The sequence below is a fragment of the Geospiza fortis genome, unplaced genomic scaffold (genome assembly GCF_000277835.1).
Source record: "Geospiza fortis unplaced genomic scaffold, GeoFor_1.0 scaffold104, whole genome shotgun sequence".
Classification (NCBI taxonomy): domain Eukaryota; kingdom Metazoa; phylum Chordata; class Aves; order Passeriformes; family Thraupidae; genus Geospiza; species Geospiza fortis.
The window spans coordinates 356,298-371,625 of record NW_005054325.1 but is presented as its reverse complement, the minus strand read 5'-3'; the positions used below and the strand labels follow the sequence as shown (position 1 = coordinate 371,625).

General features: G+C 40.1%; 1 protein-coding gene across 5 annotated transcripts in view; it reads right to left on the bottom strand.

The window, feature by feature from the left end:
* COL15A1 (collagen type XV alpha 1 chain) overlaps window positions 1-15,328 on the bottom strand; it is a 119,742-nt gene that overhangs the window by 72,118 nt on the left and 32,296 nt on the right. For all 5 annotated transcript variants that reach the window (XM_031056979.1, XM_031056981.1, XM_031056980.1 and 2 more), the window contains exons 3-6: window positions 8,131-8,678; window positions 3,864-3,938; window positions 3,354-3,446; window positions 849-975 (exon numbers count right to left, since the gene is read on the bottom strand). In XM_031056979.1, coding sequence (XP_030912839.1) covers window positions 849-975; window positions 3,354-3,446; window positions 3,864-3,938; window positions 8,131-8,678 — 843 coding nt within the window. The remainder of the gene's footprint in view (window positions 1-848; window positions 976-3,353; window positions 3,447-3,863; window positions 3,939-8,130; window positions 8,679-15,328) is intronic.

The window sequence follows — 15,328 nt, the reverse complement described above, 5'->3', positions numbered from 1 at the left end:
CCTAGCAACGGAGAACAGGATTCCTCACTGCATTATGCCTTGCTGTCATTGCTTTGCTGCCTACTCTTGCACCCAAAACACCCCACTGGTGCATTAGGCACATTCACATCCTTTGGAGACAACAGAAGTAGTAAATAGTTGTTTATTCCTTGGCAGGATTCAGTTTTACTAAAAGGCTGTGCTTTACTGTACCAAGTCGTCAAATAAATATCCATCTTAGATCCCTTTTAAAGGTGCCATGTGGTTTTAGAGCCAGCAGGAGGGTTTGCAGAGGTAGGACTCAAGGGGTGCCATGCTTCTCACCAACCTGAGCAGAACGAAGATGATTTTTCTCCTTTCATTCCCTTTGCCTAACACTTGCATTTTTAATTTTTTTTTTAGTAGATTGTCACAGCAGTTCCTCAGGTCAGTTTCTTAGTTTTATCCAACTAATTTTTTTTAAAGATTTTAAAATATTAACTACAATTCTGTAAATGCAACTTCCACGCTATAGAAGGATAAATCCATTCTCTGCAAGTTTAACAATGAGTCTGGGATAAACCCCTATATGGAGGGAGAAGTGAGAGATGTTTTGAACAGTGGTTGTAGTTGCTACCACTTACCTTTGCTGCTACTAATAAATTGCAGTTTAACAGATTGCACTTTCAAAGACCAAATGTTTGATGTGCCAATTCTTTTCTAGCACACAGGATGTCCAAAACCATAGGATTTTTCTTTCCTGGCAGCACTCAAAATATGACAGTGGCTTTCCATACACAGGGAAATGACAGACTCAAAACCTGAGAATGTAAGTGACCCCACCCACCCCCCCACCCCCCAAAAAAAGGCCCCAAGACTTGAGGCAGTGCCTTGTTCTTTAAATTTAGCTGCTTCTGAGGTTTCTTCTGATCTGTGATTTCCAGAGAAATCATTCTCTTCCAAATAAGCCAATATGGTTGGGGGGGCTTCCACTGGCTCAGCCAACGAATCTTCAGGCTAAAAAAAAATCCCAAAGAACGGTTTTAGAGTAAAGGCTTATCACATGTTTTAAAGGAAGAATCACTAGATTACCTTCCTCAAAGCACAGTAATCATAACTACCATATCTGTGAAGCAAATCATAATTCTGACAAAAAATAGTGTAGTACCTTTGGACTCCATTCCTCCAAAGCAAGGGATGTACACTTGAGAAACCCATAGAGAGGGAGGAAACCACAAGCAATATACACTTGTCAGAGACTGTATTTTGAGGTAGGACCTTTGGCTTGGTTCATTCCAGCTTGGCTTAGTATTGCTTTGCCTGCTAAAGTGTCTTTATTTCAACCCATGAGTTTTCTGAGCTCTCTTCCAATTCTTTCCCCTCCCATTGGTGGGGCAATGAGGAAATGGCTGTGTGGTGCTCAGTGGCCAGCTGGGATTGAATTACATCTTTCATAAGGAGGAAGAAAAGCCAAAAAATTCTACTACTGCTGTGCGTAATTTTGAATAGTGCAGTAATTATGAAGATTCTTAAATAGAATCTAAAAACAATAGCTAAAAGAATTCATATTTTTCTGGATAGAGAAGCTAGACATATTTCCTGAATGAGCTATAGTTTTATCCAAATGAGAAAAAGTCAAGACACAGTAAGATTTCCTGGATTAAATTTTGTGGTGTGATGTAAAATGCAGAGGAGTCACCAAGCACTGGGGTGATTTTGCTGCCATTTGGAAAAACCCTACCTGGCTGCAAAAATTCAGGAAAAGTAAAGTGCAAATCCTGCATCCAGTGAGGAATTACCCACGTAGCAGTACCAGCTGCGGCCAGCTGCCTGTCTTTTGATCACTCGGAGAAAGATGAGAGAGGAAGGACTGCCTCAAGAAGGCTCAGAACTATCCTATCAATGTGTAGAAGATCTTCACAAGAGGAAGAACCAGATCCTTCTCTGTAGCCAATGAAGGGAAAAGAGACAATGGGCACACATTGAAATACAAGAAATTCAGGCTCTGTGGCAGAAAAAAACCTCCATTGAAACAGAGAGGCTGTGGGGTCTCCATTCTTGAAGAAATCCAAAAACCAACTGGCACTGAACAAGCTGCTTACTGACCAACCTGCTGTATTTGCCTCTGCTTTGAAAAGGGAATTGGAGAGGGCAATTTTCAAAGGTCCCTTTCAAACTCAACTAGTCTGTGATTCTGTGCAAAGCACAAGGCAGGCCAAAATGAGTTTGTTGAGCTATATGTAAAAGGCAAAAAAGTAATAAAATTTTATTCAAACACATCAGGAGCAGGAGGCTGGGTCAATACTTAATAAAGTTATAAAAAGAGTGATCAGAGAATTTGAAGTCTATAATAGAAAAAAATAAAGTTTTCTTTCATTCATGACCCTGGAAGAGCTAAAATTCCTGCAGAAAAGTATTCTTAGGAAACTCAGCAGTGAATATGACTAAAATGGAAGTCTTTGTACGAAAAGGGTTGGAAACAGAGTAAGTGAATGACAGGACATCACAACCAAAAAGTGTTTGCCCTTGGGTTCTGTAAGATTCAATAGTGAATTAGCTGAAGCATGTACAATATCAGACAAATGTGAGCATAGTTTCTGTGAAGACATTTCTCAGAAATCAACTGATTTTCTCTAAAGGAACCAATGAGAACTTATATTTAAAAAAAAAAAAAGAATGCTTGACAAAAGAAGCATGGAAAGCTTGATTGTGAGGAATGGACTAGAATATTTAAGCCTTAATAAAACAAAGGCCTTAAGCCTTCGTACCTTAATATTTAAGGTACAAAAAGTGAGGCGGACACAATGTGTTGGAAAACTCTAAAAATGGTAAGAAACAGCTGTTTACTCTGTTATCCAGTCAATTAACCACCAAATGAGAGCTGCAGTCAGCGTGTTCAGAAGGGCAAGGAAAAGGTGCACGTCCTTCACAAAACATGTCATTAAATTGGCTAAGGAATTATGCAGCAGGAATCAAAGGGTGGAAAAATTCTCATGTGTTAAAAAAATCCCAAACAACAAAGCAAGAAATTCAAGGATGAATAACTCTGCTGAGTTCTACTAACCACATATAATCTTGGCACAAGCATTTCCTGAGATAAAAATTGGTGCAGAGTAAGAGTGTTCCAGAAAGTGTGGTATGTATTTTCCCGATCTTGTATTACACTCTTCCCAAGATCTTGGGATCTCTTACCAAGATCTGGTTGCTGATTGTTATCAAATATACCAGATCTTTTATCTGGCAGTGTGCCATCATTCTCATGGATGGGTGCACATTGTTCTGTAGGAGCCTTGGAAATTGCCAATTATGAAAGCTATTCATCAAATCCAGAACCCACCCTTTAAAAGAGTAATATTAAACCAGAGTTTTAAAGTAGATAAGTCAAATAAATTCACCCTTATGGGAAGATGAGAAGGTGCCAGAGCTTCTTGTGCCTCAGAACTGTCATGTTCTTGAATGCTGCCATTGCCACTGCTGTCCCCTGAAGCCTGTGCAAAACCAAATTATTGGGAAGAAGTTCATAAAAGTCAGGGAAAAAAGCATGATCTCCAAGGAACTGACTATTTAAATGCAGAAAAATGCTCCTTTTTTGGCTGGTGAAGCCTCAGTGTCATCATGATGTTAACTTATTTCAGTACTTACGGTATTCCGTGAAAATGACCCTTCAGAAAAATGAAAGCCACAGTTCATTTCTTGAAAGGTCTTTTAGACAAAACAAAATTATACTTTCTGAAAAAATAGGTTTGGGGGTTGTACAGGAAACAAAATCCACCCCACAGATCATTTTAAGTATGATACAATGTTTCCAAGAAAAAAAATCCACATTTAGTGTTATGAAAGATGTCAAATGGAAATTTACTTTGAAGTCTCTGAGGCACTGAGGTGGTGCTTATAAGAATACTTACATAAGGGTCATCATCTTCACAATGATCTTCAGTAGCCCTTGCATCAGATTTGATTGTCAGATGTTGAATCGAGCCCTACATGGAACACCAAAAAACATTTCAAGGAAGTAATATTTTCAGTAGCATTTGTGAAGGGGAGTGAGGGTGGAGGGGTGGGAATTAAATAAAGCAACAAAATTCCCCAAATTGTGTTCTGATTTACTTGGAAAATGGTCTAAAGTATAAAATTTCATGACAATAATCCAAATTTAAGATATAAATATGTTCACAAATTTTTTTTGCAAAATGTAGAGCAAACGGAAGCTGCCAGAATATAATGACTGTCATGTCCCAATGACACTGTGATCACCACACTGCATTGTTAGTGCCCCAGCTGAAGAATCTAGTCCTGGATTATGTCACACACGCTGTAAAAAACTCTGGTTTTTAGGTAAGAAGTGCACTGCAGCTCCAGAAGTGGTATGTGAAAACCCTAAAAATTGAGACAAAGGATGGGAAGGGAATACCAATAAGTGACAAAGTGAGCCAGGAAGAAACCAGTTAAAAACTTTCCAGAATGGAAATAAAGGAGATGGATTTTCTAATAATAAATGTTTATTTTTTCAGAGTCACAAACTGTACTTCTCAGTCTGACATGCTGAAGGAGCAGTAACAATTTCATTTAAAACATTTAACTATTTTTTCTGCAAAGACTCACAGTGCTTTAAGAAATGTGGGGGATGTTTCCTTATTACAAGATCTCACATGATGCACAATAGGGCAGAAAGATATTCAAGTCAAGAACATGTTTCTATATAACACACAACCTAGAATATTTCAGAAAATAATAAAATTTTTGATTCTATCTTTAAAAATCCTCTAATTTATCTGCCTTTGAAGATTATGAAACTCATGTGCTTGGTGCCTCCTGAGTTTGCTAGACTTCTGCAGCAATAGCTCTGTAATCTCAACATCCCATTTCTCTCAAAACTTAATAGGCAACTCAGATATTGAATGATGTCAGACTGACTGAACAGTTCACTGAAAAATCATACATGGAAGGAGGCACAACCAATTAAGCAGCCTCCTGGAAGTGATCTTTTTTTTTCACAGTACAAGTGAATCACATTTGGAGAACACATTTTTCTCCTTTTGCTCTAATCTGTAGCCCTGGATGATAAAGAAAGTGAAATGGAGAGCTCTAATGTTTCCCAAGTGTTATTGCCAGTCAATTCCTCCAACTAGGAAAATCATGGACCAGTCTGCATGAGAGGAGTGGTAGGTATGTGATATTTACTCCCTGTCTGGGTCTTATAGCTGCTGCTGCCTTCCCTGTGAAAACTGGTTTGCAGCATCTGGCATCATCACTGATTCAGCTATACTTGGCTGTTGTCTGGTTTCTACTTTTCTTTACAAGCATCAGGGCTAGATTTTCCTTTGGTTTCAATAAAACTTATGATAGTTATGTCCTTTTGTGTCTGACAACTACAGCCTTAGACACATGAATTCCCATTAGCCAGAGCAAACCAACATCTGACATCTATTCATTTGCACAATCTGCTATGATTTGTTTCTGTTTTGGGCAATTAATGTAAACAGTTCTTGGCATAGAAACAGAGTTTGAGTGAGGTTCAAGCATTCAGTTTTTCTACTCAAAAGCAATTGCGACATATGATGCAAGAAGAAATAAAGGCACGGGAGCCTAGACTACAAGTCACAATTAGTGCTAATGAAGCACTCAGAGTATTGGCTGAAATTTATGCACTCAATATAGCATACAGAACAGCCTGTTTCGTGGAAATGCATTACAGTGTCATCCACCATGCATTTCTGTCATCGCATTTACAGATTTATTGGTGATCATCTCAGCAAGTGATCACCACATGTGTTTTCCAGGTGGGATAATGTCCTGGGTTGCCAGATGTGGGTGGGGGTGTGTATTCTATCGGCATCTGTTAGAGGTGGGGCAGTTATCTTCTGTTAATTGGGCAGTTTTTCTTTATCTCTTCCAGAAAACAATCGTCCCTCTGGGGAGATACCCTCTGTTGATGGCCCATTGAATCTCACTGCATGACTGATAAAATGACATCATCCTATTGTGAGATGCTCCACCCAGGGGGAGGAGCCAAGCACTCCTACCGGGATATAATCTGAGATTTGAAGCGCCAGAGTCAGCTCCCCTGGATTCCCAGAGGAGCAGTTTTCTTCTCCTCTGTGTTCCCAGAGGAAGACCAGGCCCATCTACACCACCACTGGATCTTCAGAGGAAGACTACACCCTTCTACAAGATCCCTGCTCCAACAGAACCACATCTGTCACTCCAGGAGGACTGCAGCCGCCATTTCAATTGGACTGCTACCAATACTCTGACCAACAGGGTGTCCGGTCATATTCTGACTCTGTCAGTGTTGTTTTGTATTACTGGCTTGTTTATTTTATTTTTTATTTTCTTCCCTAGTAAAGAACTGTTATTCCTGCTCCCATATCTTTGCCTGGGAGCCCCTTAATTTCAAAATTATAACAATTCAGAGGGAGGGGCTTTAAATTTTTCTTTTCAGGGGAAGCTCCTGCCTTCCTTAGCAGACACCACAGATACCAAAGTGGTTTCCTTTTCTTGAATGTTTCTCAATCCTACTTAGTGGTCAGGCATTCACAATGCTCCGGTCCTCCTATTTGCCTAAGAAAGGTAGCACCAACATGCAGTTTTCCTACATATCACTTTCCACCCTTTATTTCCTGATAATCCATATAGTTCTGTGATTCTAGATGCTTAGACTAGTCAGACAAATGATAAAAGTACATTAAACTTGCTGCTTACCAGGTGGAGTTCACAACCTGCAAGTACGCCTGAATTTTGGAAAGAACATCTTTATTCCCTAAAGAAAAGGATCCGCTCTGTTTTGTGCTGCTGCTTGACAAATTTAGAGGAGATATTAATCTCACAAAACACAGTACAAGTTCTGAAGTACAGGAAATACAAAAATAAGACAGACAAAGTGTGACATTTTCCTTTCCATTTGACAGAATTGATCTCAGACATAGTGTCTGCTCTTAGTGGCTGAGAATTTCAGTCAGGATGCAGCAGAAAGGATGCTTGCACTCAATCTAAGAAGGCTTGAGAGCCTTGTAGTAGAGGTTTTGGTACATTCTATTTCCTAAAGCACCTGATAAGCTTCAAACAACAAATGAATTTTTAAAATACACCCTTATCTTCCAACTATCTTTACGTTTGTTGACATCATTCTCCTTCTGATGTTGAATATGAATACCTAACTAATAAGAATTTAAATCATTGGCTTAATAGTATTCTCAAAAATGAAGAAAAGTAATTCTCTGAAATCTTCCCTTCTTAGAAAGGCTATAAAAAATTATGTGACATATTTACTTTGAAATTTCTAATATTCAAACTGAAGATTTGGCTTAATATCTGGACTATTAATAAAATTCTGATGCAGTGTTCAATGGTTTGTTCCAATTCCCCCATTTCATGTTCTGTTAATGGTTCTGTCCCAAGTTCTCCTTCCCGCGCTTTCCAATGTTCAGTACCTGTCAGACATGCAATTAATTGGCTCTCCTTGTACCCCTCCCCAGTTTCCATGGTAGTTAATTGGTTCCCCCCTTCCAGTACCCTGTCAGTCACTCTCTGACCCTGCCTGTATTACTAGAACCTTCTACCCAGGGCGGAGGGTGATTGGTTTAGGAGCTGGAATCCCTCCCTTATTTTGTTACTATAGGTTTATCTATTATGTCTATTATCTGTAGTTTGTATTTGATTTGTCCGAGGATGGGTGCTTCCCCTACCCCTTTAAAACCCACCTGCACCCGCCCCTCGGTGCCCTTTTTCTGTTGCACCCCTTTGGATTACAATAAACCTGGACTTTGCCACAGATTGAGGGTCCCTTCTTTTCCTTGTTGGCCGCAGTGGACTCTAGTCCTGTCCCAAGGAGATGTCTCGCCACTATAATGTGGAGGATCTCCTTAGGCACTGTCCCATGAGCTGAGGCTCCCACGAGTGGGACAGTGTCCCAACAGGCTGCTGGCAGAGCTGGCTGCTAGCCGGCACGCTTGACTGTTAGGCAAGCACTGCTGCATTCTGAGGCTCTCAGAACATTTGTATGTTAAATCAGAGGTTATATAACTTCACTGTCCAAACCCTAGCTAGGTATGGAAAATACAAGCTGTATGATTTGACCCATACTTGGGATATAACCACATCAAGCAGGACTTCTTGGGTGGCGAGTACATGCATTAAACACCGAGGCACGTGGATTTATCAGACAGCACTTACTGTGAACTTTTCAAGTCCTGTGGCTCCTGCATTGCCAACAAATATGCCAGAGCCAGATTCAAATAGCAAGGTTCGAGCAGGCCTTTGAAACTGAAGCCTCTGATACTCTTCACAGTCCATGAACAAAGCAATATCATTTCCCTCAACAGTCACTGTAAATTTATTCCACCTGTTAGTCATCACAGGCACTTTAAAGGAGGCAGCCTCTCGGGAAATATGGGATCCAGGCTCTGTGTAGTACATGATTATTCTCTGGGTACTGTCATCAACTGGAGAAATCCTCAGTCCTAGGTATATTGTCTTCTGGAAGGCATCTGTTATTGCAAAGAGCACTCCTCCACGATCACTGTTTGGTTTCACGGTAGCCTCAATAGCGAAGTCTCTGTAGAAAGGCGATGGTATGATAGCGCTGGTCAGCCGGCCAATGTTGGAATCAGGACCAAAGCTGTAAGCTGGGAACCCTCCATAGCCCGTGACAAAGTAGACAGAAGGAGGAAGAGGGACTCCTATTAACTCTGTGAGGTCAAGGTGTCCTTTCGAGCCTCGTTCTGTACATGAGAAAAAAAGTGTTATTTGTCCTTGAGGTACACAGCCCATTTGATTCACATGATTTAAGAAAGGCCTGAAAAATTGAAATGCAGTGTTGTTCTACCAGGGACATACTTCTGATACTTCAGGCCACAGTCCAGGTAGTGCTTAAACACATCTAGTGTATGTACACACATCATTATTTGTCCTTTGACTAACAGAGATTACTCGTATGCTAAAGGAAGGCACATGTAAACATTTGGTGAAATTGAATGGCAAAAAGTATTTCCTGCAACACATATTTACTTCAGCTGTCCATAAACTGCAAAAAATGCTGAATGTGCTTGCATAGTGAATTCAGTGGAAAACGAGAAACATTTGATTTCTTAAATATATTGAGATCCTTTTTGCTCAAAAAACCAGCAATATTTCTCTACAAACAGCATGGCACAGTTTCATAAAACAGGATAAAATTTACAGTAGGTTTGCTTTATCCCTTGCAGTTACCTATTTCTACGACAGAGGTTAGATTTTATTTATGCCCTATTTTCATGTTTACCTCCTAAATTGCACTGCATATATAACAAATACTGTTCAGCAAACAAAACTCAGTTTTGAAAGGAGAGTATTTATGCTTTGGCAAAAAGGCAGAATTATGTATCTCTGCCAAACATGCCCAGAGAGACAACTCCTACCAGGTAATACGGAAGCAATGACAATAGCTAAATATCTGCACCCAATTTTAACTAGAAATTTGGGGAGGCACACTCTAGCAACATCAGAAACACAACTACCAATTTTCTTCTTCTAAGAAGTAAAAGCAAGCAAGAAAAGAAAACATTTTCAATCATAATGACCAATTCAGATCTGAATCTATACAGAAATCCTCTTTCAATTCTTAAATTTACTCAGTTACCTGTGACTATAACAGCTATGTAGGGTGAATAAATCCAAATAGATCATTAATGGAAAAGGTGTGACAGTCCATCTGAACACCATAAGCAAAATGAACTGAAAAACTGCTTAAAATACCTGATTAAAATCAGGCAAAATAAAAGAATCTTACTCTTTGCTCTGTAAACTGGCAAGCTGGTTCTAATGAAAAGATAGAGTTTCTTCAGCTGCAATGTACTTCTGTTATTCATTGCTCATGTGCAATACCAGCCTGGAATACGCATGGCAAAGTGTCTTCCATTGTACTAGTGGCTTTGCAAAGAAATTGTAAAGTGTTCTTCCTCTGCCAAAGATGCTATAGCACAGTCGAAATAAATCCTAATCTATTTTATTCTCTGTACTTTATAATCATAGAATCAAAAAAGTTGGAAAAGACCTCCCAGATCATTGAGTCCAAATGGTAATCCAACCCCACCATGTTCACCACTAAACCATGTCCACAACTGCCACATCCACACACCTTTTGAACACTTCCAAGGGGAGCTCATTAACTGAAAAAAGGCTGATGTGCTTCATACAGAAACAATTGCCCTGAAATATTTTTGAAAGTATAGATGTTTTGTTTAGAAAAACTAGCTCCTCATCCAGAAACCAAATCCCTTTGGCACTTTTAAATGCTTTGCCAGATAGATTTTCCCCCCACTTCCCAACAGCTTAAAAAGTGGATATACTTATTTTCTGGCCAAACACAGCTAACAATATTTTGATTGTGAGTCTCATAATGGATCATGTTTCCTATTCACACATACAAACACATAAAGAAACCTGCACTACAAACAAAATACATAAGCCATTACACAAGGGTAAGAAGGTAAGGAAAATAGTGATCTTGAGGGATAATATAGGAACTGTACACTGATACCAAAGCTACATCCAAAGAGTCATGGTAAAGTGACCAAGAAAAGGGATGGGCCATATCTAAGATGTTCAGCAATCAGGCTTGGACAGTAGGATGCATCCTCGGAGAGAAATCAATAAATACAACTGTAGTTTTCACATTTCCCATTCTCAAGGGAAGTTCTAGTGATTGGAAAGGAGCCATTCATTCTCCCCACACAATGTGCGGATCTGCAGTCTCGTTGCAGTTTCCCAGTCACTCACCCAACAGTAACAGACAGAGCCCCAAACACAAGCTCTTTCAGCCTCTGAGACAAACAAAATGTGTTTGCAAAAGGTGGCAGCAAAGACAGCAAAGAGTCAGGATTTTCATTTGAGTAAAATAAGTCAGAAGGCCCAGGAAGAGTCTGCACCTCAGTTGAGGTTGGGGTAGAAGCTTGTACCTATCCACTGCAGAAAATCAAAACGGAACAAGAAGTGTCCAGCCAAATTCCATACTTACAGCTCATACCCAGCTCTTAATGGATTTATGAGGACCTAGAGACACAGTTAAAAGCAGAATTCAGACCTACAGCCACAGGTTTTCAATTATGTATGACAAAATAATGTGTCCCTAAAAACACTACTAAGACACTGGATATTGGGGAGCATCCAGAATTCATCTAATTTATATCCATGCTTCCTAGACCTTGGGGACTGGAAGTTGTAGTACAGAAGCAGCTTTAACATTAGCTATATTTTAGCTCAACAAGCATAACCCCGTAAATTGGCATGGTACTTTTATAATTTAGAGCTATGAGCTGTACTTTTAATTTGTTACTATTTGTTAGTGTATGTCATAGTTGGAATTATTATGGAATTTGCTGATAGCTAGCCATTCCCACTGAGTAGCTTCAGGGACCGTTTGAGAAGCACCAATATGTAGTAAAAATCATCTGGTAAGTCAGTATATGGAGTGTTTCAAGACTGCAGACTACAATAGTAGGGGTTAGGTTGTTGGTTTTTTTTCTTTTATTCCAATTTTTGGATGTAATTACTTAGGCAGGGTGGAATTTCAAATCTGTGGGATCTAAAATGCTTTTTCACTGCTTACAAGGGATTAAGTAGAGGAAAGAAAAAACCCCACCTGCTTGGACCCTATTACATTTGTTTTAGATGTTGAGGCACAAACACAATGTTTATTTATATTAAAAGGGAATGGAGGCAGAGAAAGGTCCACACTCATATAATTTAATTGTTACACTGTGACTTTTTGATTAGGAGCCTCCTTTCAGATGCAGTTTCTGGCACCCACAGCACTGCCTCTGGACTATGCACATGTGTTATGTCATCCTGGTTGCCTCCTCCTCATGTTTTCCCTCATGGAGCAGGGTAGCCCCAGTGCTAGGCCTGATGCAAAACCCTTGGATGATCAAGCTGCATAATGGAATCATAGAATTCTTTGGGTTGGAAAGGACCTTCAAAGTCAAGTATTTCCAGTCCCTCTGCCATGGGCACAGACACCTGGACCAGGATGTTCAGAGCCCCATCCAACCTGACCTTGAACACTTCCAGGGATGAGGCATCCAAGGCTTCTCCGGGCAACCTGTGCCACTGCCTCACCACCCTTCTAAGTGGGGAATATCTTCCTAACATCTAATCTAAACCTACCCTTCAGTTTATGTGTCTGACCACTACATGCCCTTGGGAAAAGTCCCTCTCCAGCTCTCTTGTAGGCCCCTTTAGGTACTGGAACTTGCTATAAAGTCTCCTGAAAGATTTCTCTTCTCCAGAGAAGATGCTGTCAGGATGCTCCATTAAAAGCTACTCTAGAAATCCAGCTAACTAGAATCAAGAATTTTCTTACAAATAGTAATTTACAGATAAGGACGCTGTTTGTCAGTCTACTTTTATCCACGGTTTCACCACTAGAAAATAGAAGCAGAGTTCAAAGGCAAGGCCCTCACCTCTGACACAGACAGAATTACCCATCTCAACCTAATTTTAAAATATGCAATTCCCATGTTCCAAGTCTGAAAAAAAGGGAGTATTGACAAGTCCTTTGAGCAAAAGAACATGATTGGCAGTGGTATGGTCAGATCAACCCAAATCACACTGCTGCAAGACAAACACACTGCTGTTGTCTTCCTCACTGTGAGAAGATGCTCGAGCTGGACTATCTCAATTATATGAATACAAAGACTGAAATTACAGATGTTTGTTGTATTTGGCCCCAACCACTTACACTTTAGCAGTAATATTCATTCAGCTGATATTTTAAGGATTGTCCCATTTAGGTTTTCTATTACATTTTTAGCTAGAAATGCCTGTTAAAAATTATTCATTTAGCCCAATTCTGCTCCAGGTTAATGAACCATGACGGGTACATAAGGGTCAGAATAACATGCTCTAGTGTGTTGCTATTTGCTAAATATAAAAAGTCAAGCACCCTGTGCTGACTATGACAGCTGGTTTTAACTCACTCAGGGGAGGGCTTGGGTGGCTCCACACAGATGGGAGTGGGATGGGTGCTGGCTTTTGAATGAAATTATTATTATTTTCCCTTTGTTTCTAGCTTAACTTCACCTTGTGTTTCCCCCTGTTCCTCTTCAGACACTTATTTAAGCTGCCCCTGGCCCATGCCTGTGAAACTCCATTCACTCTAAGGTTATTGACTCTCATCCTGTGTAACAACAGCTCATTCCACTGCTGTCCACTCCTGCATGAGCCTTGCTGGCAGCTCCTCTCCCTGTTTTTTTAAGGACATGAGATAAAAGCAGTATTCTACTGAGGCTTTCATAACCAAACCAAGCTCAGAGCAGCCAAGGTCAGGCATTTCTCTTGTCTGTTGAGCCAAGGTGATCTTGCTTCCCTGTCCTCTTCCCATCCAAATAATCATAACTCCAGGTTGTAAGCTCCTTTTCCAGCAGCATAAAGAAACCATCTCTCTCTCAGTGGTGCAGTGCCTCTGCTGTCCCTACTCTGCATTCAAAGAGATGCTGTAACTTTAACAGAACATTATTTTGTACAGAATGCAGTTACTACGTGCAGTAAGAGAATTACTTCTTCCCTGCTGCCAAAGTGATCTTATTTTGAACTAACAAGAAATATTCATAGCAATGCCATTAAGCAGAGAATGATTTCCACATCTACCAAATAAATAAAATTTAATCAAGTACTGCAGAGATAAAAAGAAGAGGAATATTGTAACACAGTCCCAGATATGCTGCATGAAATGGAAGAGGCCAGCATCATTGCTGCTAACAGGAAAAAACAGCATTAACTCTGCTTGAACACATTTTTAGCTGCCATTAATATACTGTTGGAAAACATGGATAGAATATGTTGGTATTAAAGGCTGCAGCATTTCCTTCCAGATGCCTCAGGAAATCTCAGTAGCGCTTTCTGGTGGTGTTGCACACCTGGAAGTCAGACTGCAGCCAGCAGGGGTTGGGGTATTCACTGACACGCCAGGGCAGGGCGGGCACTCCTTTGAGAAAACCGCTTTCAACTCTTTCCGCCGGCTCCTGCTTTAACGTCATTGTCATTCTGCCCTCTACTGGGTGAAAGAGCTTAAATATAGACAATTAAATAAACATCTATTTTGCACAAAATACTGTTTGGGGGCTCTCCCCAGTCCCCGTTTTATCTTGTTTGAGAAACTATATTTCATTTCAATGCTTTCAAACTAACCACCACCACCACCAACATAGTGTCTTCCATACAATCAGTTTTTCTGGTTTTCTTTTTTTCCCCTCTGATCTAATACTGCACTATTTTCTTATTGTTTTGTCAGTTGTTCTACTAGGAGACCTTCTACATATTTTTGAGAACCTTTTTTTAATGCATAAACCCAAGGCTTTTTAATGTGTACTCAATGAACTGTTCTCTTATAATGACAAAAATCTATTTTTTAAACACACTGGTTTCCTTGAGCCACAGCAGTAGATAATAAAAAATACAGCATATACACTAAATATTCATTGTCCTTCTTTCCTTACAAACAGACAAGAGGAAAAAGTGGGAAATATTTAGCCATTCAACTCCAGTAGTGAGGCAAAGCTAACTGAGCTGTTAACCAGGTCAAGAGACTGAAAGCACTGTCTGGAAACTCAGAGTCCTTTTTCTCTTTCTGAGTTTGCAGCCACTTGACATGTGTGTGGGTTTGCTCTACTCTTACCATGCAAGGTTCACACTCTACCTATGAGGCCTTTAGAGCCATTTAATTACCTGTGAAAGGCATCCTTTTTTTCATGCTAATCTCTTGGGGATGTACCAGGCCCATCAATTTCAAGACATTATTCTTTACAGTTGCACATATTCCATATATTCCATATTTTCCATATGCATTAGTGGAAAAAACAAGGACAAATAGCGCAGAAGCCCTTCATGGAAAAAGATTTCCAGGCTTGCTAGGACATCCAGACTCCTAAAGATAGCTCAACAAAACTAACCTGTGTAAGAATTACAGAGTCTGCATCAAATATTGCAGCTGTTCTATAGCAGGCACCTGTGACCAGGTTGGACACTGACTTTATGAAATAAAGTCTGTGGTGATGCACACGTGTAGCTGTGAGTGAGCAGTCGGATTGCCAGCTAGAGAGACAAGTAGCCCTTAATGACTGCAGGAGAGCAGGAGCTTTTGCATTTCACCACTAGGAAGCAACACAGCACTTCATAAATCAGATGGGGACTTTGGCTGAAGAGAACATTGCTTATGAATCACCAGTGTCAGTGTCTGCTGTGCAAGCTCGTTTACAACATCTAAGCTAGGATGTTTTAATTTCCATTATGTGTCTAACAAAGCAGTTGTGAATTATCACGCGACCCTTCTTCTTTCACAATGACCTTGAAAATCAAAGTACATTGTCTTCTGTGTATTTTCTTGGGGGGGTTGGGG